General features: G+C 40.5%; 1 protein-coding gene across 1 annotated transcript; it reads right to left on the bottom strand.

The window, feature by feature from the left end:
- Positions 1-20: 20 nt before the first annotated feature.
- wdr78 (WD repeat domain 78) lies at positions 21-11,985 on the bottom strand (the record flags this gene model as incomplete). The annotated part of the gene is made up of 15 exons (XM_026373748.2): positions 21-1,929; positions 3,234-3,387; positions 3,480-3,706; positions 4,274-4,372; positions 4,496-4,620; positions 5,014-5,174; positions 5,290-5,441; positions 5,591-5,677; positions 8,673-8,827; positions 10,106-10,291; positions 10,372-10,536; positions 10,755-10,894; positions 11,100-11,256; positions 11,464-11,570; positions 11,801-11,985. Coding segments are annotated over 15 exons (2,151 nt in total), but the record flags the coding sequence as incomplete, so codon positions are not given.
- Between the last annotated feature and the right edge of the window lie 529 nt (positions 11,986-12,514).

Raw genomic sequence — 12,514 nt, 5'->3', positions numbered from 1 at the left:
GAATCATGACTACACTCTGCTTTTATTAAAAAGTCAAAAAGATTTATTATCCTCTCAAGACCTGAGCTCTGATTTGAAATGCATTTTTTATTTGTCTTTGCTATTTGGGCTTATTGGAATGTGATAAGTCTAAAAACTAAGCATCATCTTTTCACAAACAGTTTCAGGAAGACATCATATGCTTACAACATCAAATTATAACACATTCAAAACATTTTGCATTAATAACTATCACTGCCCTTTTCTTTACACATCTATTTGTGAAAGGCTGTGGAACAGTTGCGATCAGCAACAAGAACAGCACAAGAACCCAAAATGTGTCCTAAGAGGTTAAAAATGCTTACTGATGTGTTTTATTCATGAGGTTTACCATGTGCCTTTTCAAAATAAAATCTTAATGTGGCTCTCTAAAATCCCAATATACACCATCATGTCACACATGCAAGTCACGCAGCTGTAGGCACTGATCACAGTCTGAATGGTCCTCTTCGAGAGCACAACATCCATTTTTTCTTTATTCTTTCAGTCCCTCTGAAATGAGCTCAGCAGCATTTCTGAACAGAGATGATGTATGGCTTCTATGTTGCATAATAAAAAAGTAATAGAGTTTCAGCTTGAACTTGTGGATGCAGTGATGGTCTGAGATAAGTGACCACAGGTTTCCAAGGTACAGGTGACTGTATTTATCATGGTAGTGGCCTTTACACACTTTACACACAAACTTTTGTTGGACTTACTGTATCTCTCCACAACAACATGAAGTGTGAATGACCTACCCAACTGACTCACCCTCTCATTATGTGAAGTTCGGCACAAAGTGGTGAACCATCTTGGCTTGCAGATACCGAGCCTTTTTATGAATGCTCCTTTTAGACCACATCATGATCCCCTCATCTGTTCTCAGCTTTTCATACCTAAATATTTTACAGTTTGTCTCTTTCCCGACTTTTTTTGAGGGTGTTGCAAAATCAAACTCAGCATTTACCTTTGTTTACATAATACAATTACGTTGGTCAGCAAAAAAAAGATAATCCTTTCTTTGTACTTTTGTCAGATTGATCAAGGTTCAAGCAAACTGACAAATCACAGATTTCTTTTTTTATTGGGTTTCTGGAAGTGGGCTTTGCAATTGATCAAATTTCAGAAACTTTGGTTGAATTATATTTCTAACATAATAAAACATGGTGAATGTCTGATTTTGAATTATTTAAATTATGAACTATGTGTAAATGTGGTCATGACTGGTGTGACCATCATTGCTGCTATGTTGTACTGTGTTGTTTAATCACTGATTGATTTAAAAGAAGCATATAACCATTTGTGATGTACTATTTGATGACAGATGTCTTTTGTGCTGCTCCAGAGATTCTTTTTCAAATAACGAATAAATGTTACTGATGATGAGAAAATGATTTCTGTTGTCCTTGCATGTATATTCGCAGAACAGGGGAAGGTGGTGTTTGTTTTTGCTTCGGGTCCTGAGAGAATTTTATTACTTATTACTGCACTTAGTTCAGTTAAAGTACAGCACCATTATACCATATGTAACTCTGTAAAATACTCCATTGCAAAAAATCTCTCTTTGGAGTAACTATAACCTTATAAACATCTGGAACATGACACAGAGCTCCAACTTGTCAAAAGTTAAAAAGATTAGTACCACAGGTTAAATGTTTGCTAATGTGTTTTATTCCTGTAGCTTACCAACTGCCTTTTCAAAATGAAATCTGAATCTGTAGACAATGAAACTGCATAATTTTGTGCATCCATCTGTCCATTTTATCATTTTACAATATTACTTCATGATAGAGCTCCAGTGCTGCTCTGAGGTTAAGGAACACCCCTAAAGCTTGAAAATCTCATAGTTTGACACTGACATTAGTTATCTCTATCAGTAGCAGAACAGATGAGGTTTTCCAGAATATCCACCTGAAAGAAAAGATGCAGACACACTGAGATGTTAGTCAGGTCATTTGACCATCACTGACTGAGAAACAACTAATGTGTCATAGCTAGCTACTGCAGGTGAACACAGATAACAGTATGCAATTGTGAGGCAATACAGGTCGGTGACAAAGTCAAGTCAAAGTCAAAACCTGAATCAGTGAGTAAACATAATGAATGCAGATGATTTGACACAAGTGTACTGCGTGGTAAAACCAACAAGCTTCCAGTCATGCACCATGACAGGTATAAAGATGGTAAGCAGGACCAGATGTGAATCTATGAGAAAGTCAAGAATAAACAGGTGTTGATCGCCTTTATCCTATGATGAAACACTTGTATCTTTAGTTCTTATTCCAGGATGACGTGATCTAGGAGGTGGGAGGGGTCACTGAATGGTTAGATGAGTAGGAAAAGTTTGTGAATCATAAGCTTTGGCCTCCAGATCTCAAGTTGAGCAGCCATAGGAGCTTGGGGAAATATCTTTTGAAAGAATGGTGTACCTTCCTTATATATATCTGTTTGAGTCAGAGGGGTTCTTCCAACCTCTTTTTAAAAAGCTACCTTTTAAATCTAAGATTGTAGAGTAATCTGTGTCCAAGCAGCTGTTCTTATCAGCAGATAATAAAAGCAACATTTTTTTGATTTTCAGTCTGGCTTAATTGTATCATAGCACAGAGACTGCCCTTCTCAGAGGGACATCTTATTGGCTTCTGATGCTGAAATGTTGTCAGTTCTTGTTTTCCTAGATCTCAGATACAATAGACCACTGCATTTTATTGAATAGACTGAAATACTGAGCAGGAATAAAAGGCACTGCAATAAAATGGTTCTCCTCTTACCTGACAGAACATACTAAGCCTGCTCTTGGTGTTTGGTTTGACAGTGACTTAAAATTTGAGCAGCACGTCAGTTGTGCAGTCATGTTTTTAAATAATGCAAAAATATGTCCAACTAACTTTTAAAGACACTGGGATTATTTTACGTACCTTCATCTCTTCATACCATGTCTTTTTACTTGCCTTAGTCAAAAATCTGCTACAGATTGTTCAGGATTCAGCATCAAGACTCTTAAATCCCATAAATTCTTTCTTAAAACATGTTTTCTTGGAAACTCTTTTATTCTATTGTATTTTATGCTGTTTTATCTTATTTTTCCTTTCCCTTTTCTTTGGCTTGATGGTTTGTCTTTTGCTTGGATTTTATACTGCATGATTTTTTATATTATTGCTAGCATTGTTCTTGTGATGTGCTCCTTGACACCCAGCCACCAGGTTCCACAACTTTACCTGGCTGCTCCCTTCCACACTGATGTCCTTGAGCTGGTAGACAGTCACCCGTCCATCACTGTCTCCTACCAGGACACAGTCTGTCTGTGTGGCAAACAGCAGTGACCTCATCTTCACACCAGGGGCAGCAGGCTGCACAATGACCGGGTCCAGGCTGGAGGAGAAGCATAGTCAAAGAGATAAAGCAGTTAAAACTGAGTGAGGCACAGAATGAAAGGGTGAGGTTCTCAGCTTAGTTTGACTCACATGCTAGCACTCAGGTTCCAGATCTCTAGCTGTTCATCATTAACAGCTCCAAATACAGTGGCCCACTTTGGCGACCACTTGACGTCACACACCATTGTCTGGGTGGATGTAAAGCTTAATACGGGGTTGTGGCGATCCTGCTTCCACAGCTGCATTGTCCAGTCAGAGGAGCAGCTCAGGAACACATCAGGAATGAGTGGACACCAGGCGATGCAGTTCACAGGACACTGATCATAATATCAGCAATGAATTCAGTGAAGGAATTCAGTTCAACAAATTGTTAACTCTTATGTAGAAAATTGTTGCAATACAAATATAACACAAGGACCAAAGATGTGAAGTGAGACACACTAAAGAGATGATGACATAAATATCTGGGCAGTTGCACATTTTTTATTCTTTGGGCTCTGTTCTTCATTAGGGTACTGAATCTGCCTACTCGCCTGTTTGCCCTTAAGCCTGCACTGAAAATAAACTTCACTGCACTTGTCTGCCTCGCGAGTCCTCTCTGCCAGTATGCTCTCTTATAAAGTGGGTGACAAAAACCAATACACTGGCCTGTTCATGAAGGTAACACTACAGGGGTACCTGTTAAACAGATGTAACAAAGCAGCAGTATCACTTCACTTCAAAATGTAATTACACAGTAGCATGCAAATGCATAATGAGATAGAGCACTTGGAGAAAAAATATATGAACTTCTAAGGTCAGTGTTGAATTCACAAGCAAATAGCTTAGGGCTTTAAATTGGCATTATCAGAAGTTAGGGCTGACTTTTATTTTGAAGGACTTACAAAATGTTTCCTATAAGTCTCCAAAAATTGCTGACTGTTTGAACAGGAGCACTTGTGGATCAGACCTTCACCTGTTCCAACCAAGTAGAAACTTGAGTCCTGCAGGAACAGTGAAATGGAGAGAAGATTGATGACAAGCAGTCAGCTACTGTATGAAGTCCATCTGTACACCCAAAATCATCCACATAATAATGACAATGTAATTAACTGTTACAAACTTACTACTGGATGGAAGTCAAAACAAAGACCAGGAGTCAGTGCTGACAGAACACTTTCTGTCTTCTTCTCCGTGTTGTTGCCTCCCCCCTTCTTCTTTGTGTTATGAATCCTCTTGATCTTCATTAAATCTGGAAAAAGATGTACAGCCGGTTTGATATGTAAGGATATTGAAGGGTTTTACTGACTACAGTTCTTAATATTGTGACAGGATTCACAGACTCTTGGGGATCCAAAATGCTCCAAAATTAAATATAACTACATGAGCTCAGGAGTACTTTGGAAAACTGTTTCACTTCACATGCGGTTAGGATTTTTTGGGTGTGATGCAGGCATTGAAATTTAAGCTTGCAAAATACAAATAAGAGGGTCAGTGAAAACCCTAAAAATCTTTTCTTTGTACTTTTGTCAAATTAATAAAAGTTTAAGCAAAATGTTATGATTGTAGGTATGTTCTTCCTATCTTTATGACTGTGCACACCGAGCTAAATGCTTAAACCATCAGCTGTTGCTGAGAACAATACCTATGCAGTCGAGGCCATTGTTGAAGACAAACCACTTGCTGATCCTGCCATCTGCAGACACAGAGAACAGGGCTTCTATCTTCTCCTCTCCTGTTAGGCTCAGCTCTTGTAGAGTCCACCTGAGCTGCCACACTGGACCCAAGTGTTTGTTGGAACACCTACTGCACAGACAAATGGACAAAGATATAAAGAGCAATAACATATGTAGTGAGTGAGCACTTTCATTTCTTTGTGTCATGCAAGAGCTGCACACACACATACACAGACAATCCCCACCTGCTGCTCACAATATGCGAGTCGTTCTCTTCACTCATGTTGTAAATGGCAACATTGCCATCAAGCATCCCCACAGCCAGCTGACAAGGACTGTTGGCTGAGAAGTCTAGAGACGTTACAGCACTGTCACAGTGGAGGACACGCTCAGGCCACTGCAGAGGAGACACACATGACATGTGGAACTCCAACGTAAACTAAATTCTCACTCAACGTTGTGCATATTACTGATGAAGGCAGTACTGCAGCATGATATCTGAAGCTCTAGATGAAGAAAACAAAGGTCAAAATGTCAAAGTCATACCGTGGTGTTTTTGAGAGACCAGCAGCACACCAATCCTGGTTTCTTGTTACTGGAGTCACACTCACCATATCCTACAGCCAGAAGGTCCTAGCAGAAAGCAGAGCACAAGCAAGCATCTTAGTGAATTAACACATACAGTATTTGATTTATTAGACAGGATTCATGGTGTTAAACTAAAATAACTTGCAATAACCATAATCATAAAAAAGTAAATGTTTCTTTAACTGTAGTAGCTGCCAGCATGGACTGCGCCTGCAATTATGTTTGATGGTGCTGCTAATGATTAATTTGTAATTGCATGCCACACAGTTCACATCATAAATGTTTAATCAGCATGGTTAAAAATGACCAGCATCAGTGTCACGTGTGCTGGTCATGTCCACATTTGACAAACCTTTGGTCCAAAATATCTGGCAACAGCTTATAATCTTGGGACAGATCCACACCTCATCTCTGCTCTATTTAGTATCTCACCTAACAAAGAACTCCTTTAGTTATACATATATATATATAGTATAAATCTTCTTCTCTTTCGGCTTTTCCCATCAGGGGTCGCCACAGCGAATCATCCTTTTCCACCTCACTCTATCATGAACATCTTCTACCCTAACACTAGCCAACCTCATGTCCTCTGACATCCATATATCTCCTCTTTGGTCGTCCTCTTGTCCTCCTGCCTGGCAGCTCCATCTCCAACATCCTTCTACCAATATACTCACTATCCCTCCTCTGAACATGTCCGAACCATCTCAGTCTGGCCTCTCTGACTTTGTTTCTAACACAGGCAACGTGAGCCGTCCCTCTGATGTACTCATTCCTTATTCTGTCTAACCTGGTCACTCCTAAGGAGAACCTCAACATCTTCATCTCTGCTACCTCCATCTCAGCCTCTTGTCTCTTTCTCACTGCTACCGTCTCTAACCCATAGAGCAGAGCTGGTCTCACCACTGTCTTGTAGACCTTTCCTTTGAGTCTTGCTGACACTCTTCTGTTACACAACACTCCTGACACCTTCCTCCACCCGCTCCAACCTGCCTGCACTCGCCTCTTCACCTCTTTTCCACACTCTCCATCACACTGAACTGTTGACCCCAAGTACTTAAACTCCTGTACCTTCTTCACCTCAGCCCCCTGTAACCTAACGCTTCTACCTTGATCCCTCTCGTTCAGACACATGTATTCTGTCTTACTACGACTGACCTTCATGCCTCTTCTTTCCAGAGCAAACCTCCACCTCTCCAACTGTTCCTCCACCTGCTCTCTACTCTCACTGCAAATCACAATGTCATCCGCAAACATCATTGTCCAGGGAGATTCCTGTCTGACCTCATCTGTCAGCCTGTCCATCAACATAGCAAACAAGAAGGGACTCAAAGCTGATCCTTGGTGTAGTCCCACCTCCACCTTGAACTCCTCTGTCTGACCTACAGCACATCTCACCACCGTCATACTTCTCTCATACATGTCCTGAACTACTCTGATGTACTTCTCTGCAGCTCCTCAAAATACTCCTTCCATCTTTTCTGCACACTCTCCTGGGTTGTTAGCACCTTTCCATCTCTGTCCTTAGTCGCCCTTATCTGTTGCACATCCTTCCCATCTCTATCTCTCTGTCTGGCTAGCCTGTACAAGTCCTTCTCTCCTTCCTTTGTGTCTAACCTGTCATACAGCTCATCCTAAGCTTTCTGTTTGGCCTTTGCCACCTCCCTCTTCACTCTATGCTGCACTTCCTTGTACTCCTGTCTACTTTCCTCAGTCCTTTCTACATCCCACTTCCTTCTAGCTAACCTCTTCCTCTGGATGCATTCCTGTACTTCCTCATTCCACCACCAAGTGTCTTTACCTTCTTTCCTCTTTCCAGATGACACACCTAGCACCTTCCTACCTGTTTCCCTGATAACCTCTGCTGTAGTTTCTCAGTCATCTGGAAGCTCATCCTGACCACCTAGAACCTGTCTCAACTTCTGTCTGAATTCCTCACAAGTTTCTTAATTCGTTAGCTTCCACCACTTGGTCTTCCCTCTCTTCTTCTTCCTGACCTCCAGAGTCATCTTACACACCACCATGCGGTGCTGTCTGGCTACACTCTCTCCTGCCACCACTTTGCAGTCACTAACCTCTCTCAAATGACCTCGTCTACATAGGATGTAGTCCACCTGTGTACTCCTACCTCCACTTCTGTATGTCACTCTATGTTCCTCTCGCTTCTGGAAGTAAGTGTTGACTACAGCCATTTCCATCCTCTTAGCAAAGTCCACCACCATCTGCCCATCACCTCCTCATCACCTCTGTTGCCCTCACCAACATGCCCATTGAAGTCTGCTCCAACAACAACTCTCTCTCCTCTGGGGATACTCTCTATGACCTCATCAAACTCACTCCAGAATCTCTCCTTCTCTTCTAACTCACAGCCAACCTGTGGTGCATACCCACTGACTACATTCACCATCACCCCTTCAATTTCTAGCTTTAGGCTCATCACCCTGTCTGAGACTCTTTTCACCTCTAGAACATTGTTCACAAACTCCCCCTTCAGGATCACTCCTACCCCGTTTCTCTTCCAATCAACACCATGGTAGAACATGTTGTATCCTCCTCCAATACTATGTGCCTTGCTGCCCTTTCACCTTCTCTCTCTGACCACGAACCCTTCTGCCTCCCCTCTTTCTTCGACCAACAGTAGTCAAATTTCCACCGATACCCTGTAGGTTAACAGCATCCGTGGCGGTCGTTGTTAACCCGGGCCTCGACCGATCCAATATGAAAGTGTTGTGGATAATTCGCATAGTTATTTTGGCAATTTTTACGCCGGATGCCCTTCCTGACGCAACCCTCTCTATTTATCCGGGCTTGGGACCGGCACAGAAGTCACTGGCTTGCAACCCCTGTGGCTAATAATATATATAGTATAAATACAATATATATATATATATATATATATATATATATATATATATATATATATATATATATATATATATATATATATATGTATATATATATATATATATGTGTGTGTGTGTGTGTATGTGTGTGTGTATGTGTGTGTGCGAATAATAGTGAACAGGTGAGTGTCTGTTACCAGGTTTTTCTTGTTCCAGGCCATGCTGCTGACACTGCGTCCTTTGGTCAGCTCAGAGGTAAAAGCCCACAGATGCTCCAGGGCTTGAGTTCTACAGCCTTCAGTATCCTCCTTTCTCTGCTCTGGGGTCACAGGCTTCACTGGACTGTCTGGATCTGACACAGTCATTTACATTTACATTTAGTCATCTGGCAAACGCTTTTATCCAAGGCGACTTACAAGTGAGGAAGAAGGCAATCAAACAATATCTAAGTCAAGGAGAAAAACATCAAAGCAAAGTGCTATCAAAAAAGTGTTTCTGTTTCAAGAGATGTAGGTACACAAGAGCAGAAAAGTATTTTGTTTTTTTAAGCGCAAAGGAAGATGTAGAATTCAATTCAATTCAGTTTTATTTGTATAGCGCCAATTCACAAGAGAAGTTATCTCAAGGCACTTTACAGTGTTTAATACAAAAAATGATAGAGAAAACCCAACAATCCCATTTGAGCAAGCTTTAGTTTTAAGTCTAGTCTTAAATGTAGAGAGGGTGTCTGCCTCCAGAACCTGAACTGGGAGCTGGTTCCACAGGAGAGGGGCTTGGTAGCTAAAGACTCTGCCTCCTATTCTACATTTGGAAACTCTAGGAACCAAAAGTAAACCTGCAGTCTGAGAACGGAGAGTTCTGCTTGGAAGATATGGAACTATGAGTTCTTTAAGATAAGATGGAGCCTGATTATTAAGGGATTTATAAGTGAGAAGAAGAATTTTAAATTCAATTCTGGATTTTACAGGGAGCCAATGGAGAGAAGCTAACGTAGGAGAAATATGATCTCTTACTAATTCCAGTCAGAACTCTGGCTGCAGCATTTTGGATTAACTGGAGGCTCTTTAATGAGTTATTGGGACAAACTATTAATAATGAATTACAATAGTCCAGTCTGGAAGTAACAAATGCATGGACTAGTTTTTCAGCATCACTTTGAGACAGGATGCTCCTAATTTTAGCAATGTTCCGTCAGGTAGGGTCTGATCTTTCTGATGTTGTGGAGGGCATATCTACACAACCTAGAGACTGTGGCGTTGTGTTCCGTGAAGGTCAGTTGGTCATCAATGATGACCCCCAGATTTCTAGCCATCTTAGCAGGGACAATTACCGCAGATCCAATGTTGATGCTGATGTGTTGTGTCGAAGGCCTGGCAGGGAAGACTAGAATTTAATTCTAGGAAATGTTAAGTTGAAGATGTCTTTCACTCATCCAAGCAGAGATGCGAGACGAACAGGCAGAGATGCGTGACGGTCAACAGCCATTGATCAGAATCACACAAGATGTGAGGGTGTAAGATATTTGTGTGTGTACAGGGAGGACTATATTGCAGCAATGTTTAGTCACATGCATTATCACTTACTGTTCTTCTCAAGTGAAAAATAAAAGTGTCAAAAGAGCAGAGTTTACCTTCTAGTACAGGCAGCTGTCTGTAAGCAGCAAGCTTAGATTGTAATATATTTCCCATGATGCTCCTCTCCATTACTCGTAAGCAGTGTTGAAATTTCTCTGATAACATGATCAGTTGCAAATCAGACTCAGCATTTAAACGGCTCCCAAACACATCGACTTCTTTAAGAGAGCTGGAAGCACTGGCTGAAGAGAAATGTAAGATGATAATGACACATACTGAATGACTGCAGCAGAGCATCCTCTCCAGAATCTCTTATTGTTACCTGAACTGACTGTGCTGCCCACTGACACGCTTATCTCTGCACTTCTGCTGGTGTCCACAACAGCCTCTGGATAGTCCACTTTCTCTCGTTGAGTGCTGTGCCCTGTTTCATCATGTTCAGCACAGCACAAAGAGTCATACATGTCCCAGGTGGTAACAGTCATGGCTGTGGAAAACGAAAACAATTTGTCTACTTTGAAATTCCACTAAAGGATTTGTTCTGTCTAGATAGAAATTAGAAACTAGCTGCAATCATCAGTCAATAAATGGTTTAAGGGAACCTACAACAATTCTAACAATCAATGAATCAAGTCTAAAATCTTGTGAATTTCTGTCTGCTACAGTATCTCCCAGTTTAATACTATAAACTCCAGTGAGTCAGACCTGTGTCCACTGTGACCATGCTGTCGCACTGGACCTGTTTGGTCTTAGTTGCTCCATTCAATGTCTGCATAGATCGATCCACATACTTATCATTGCCCAGTCTGTTCCTGCAAACTTCAGCATATTGTCTGTTTCTCTCCCTGTAAAAAACAAGATGAAGATGACACTAGCTTGTTAAAACCAATGAATTTGTTGATTATTGATCAATAGATGAAATCTATTATAACCTATTACATTTCTTAGTCTCAGTTTTAAAAGATTAAGAGTGGTGTGTCTTTCCCAGGAAAGGTTGAAGTTGGATTTGTAAAATAGATAAGAAATTTAGGATGATGAGAACACGCTCACATGATAGCTTCTGCATCATCAGCATCCACTGACACAGTGGTGCTGGGTATGTCCAGCAGTGAAACCGTGTCTGTCTCAGAGATGTAGATATCTATCACTTCTTCCAACATTTCTGCCGTCACTTGTTCTTTCACTGTGTCTCTTTTCCCCTGCATATCTGGCAGGGAACAGTATAAAAACAAAAAACAGAAAAAGAAGCTTCCAAATAATCATCACAACATATTTTGCACTTACTGTGCTGTACTAGTGTTAAAGAAATAGCTAAGAAAATGCTGAATATAGTGATCAAAAGAAATAAAGGGTAGAACAAAGAAGGGGAATATTTTGTTACATTTTATTGAGAAAAGAAAGTATGTTAGTGAACCTGGGAAGCTGATGGGCACATCTCGTTTGGACAGTGTCTCCTCAATTTCCTCATTTATCGACTCTATAGTAGACTGGCTGGATATTCTGCTGCTACCCAATATTGACCTGTGAAACAACATCAGAGGAGATAAGTCAAACACTTATTATACTGTATTTGATAATATATCTTTCTAAACACACAGCTACAAAACACATTTTAAAGCAAAAATGCAGAAAAGGTTATTTAAATCAGCGTTGATGTCTGTTGTAAACATTCACATATCATATTTTTTCTACATTTTTAAAAACTGACATGGGGGATCAATGCCACCTTAAGTCAGCATGGGCCATGCTACCTGGAGAAAGGCATAGTGAAGCTCCCGGTGGCTGATGTCTGGTCTGATGTTGATCCAGCAGAGATTTCATCCACAAAGAACCTGCTGGCTTTCATCTGTACTGTTCCTGGATCAGTCTGGTACAGCGGCTGAGGAGTGACATCGTTGTCTTCCTCATCAAACACCTGCAAACATATTGCACAATAAACATGTTATATTGTTTACTGTGCCAGTATATATGCCACTACATACTCTATATTTCATATCACATTATATGGTATTATTTTACAATGCTTGTAAGGTTTGAAATTTGGTGCAGTGTGCAAATCTTTAGTTAACACCTGTTTCTTATGCTATAGATACAGTTCACACTGACTTTGCTTCTTAAGTGAAGGCAAAAAATATTTTATTGTAACTTTTTCCACTTTCTTATCCATAAAATGACAGAAATTTAGATCAACAGAAATACTTCTTGAGAGACAGCCTTGTATATCCACTAACACCACACATACTCTCCCACTTGTTATGCTGCTCAATAGCATTACAAAAAAAAACAACCTAGGATTGAATTAGTCAAATGAAAGTGGAGTAATCATAATATACCAAGAATGATGTCAGTGTAAGAACATGTCACCCACTGGGCTGTTTTACAAGAATACAGTAATAAAGATGGACTGTTATTAACACCGTGTACATACAGTATGAGTCCTACTACCTCAGGGTGCCCACATACCC

This window comes from Anabas testudineus, chromosome 17 (genome assembly GCF_900324465.2).
Source record: "Anabas testudineus chromosome 17, fAnaTes1.2, whole genome shotgun sequence".
Lineage (NCBI taxonomy): Eukaryota > Metazoa > Chordata > Actinopteri > Anabantiformes > Anabantidae > Anabas > Anabas testudineus.
This window is presented reverse-complemented; position numbering and strand designations above follow the sequence as displayed.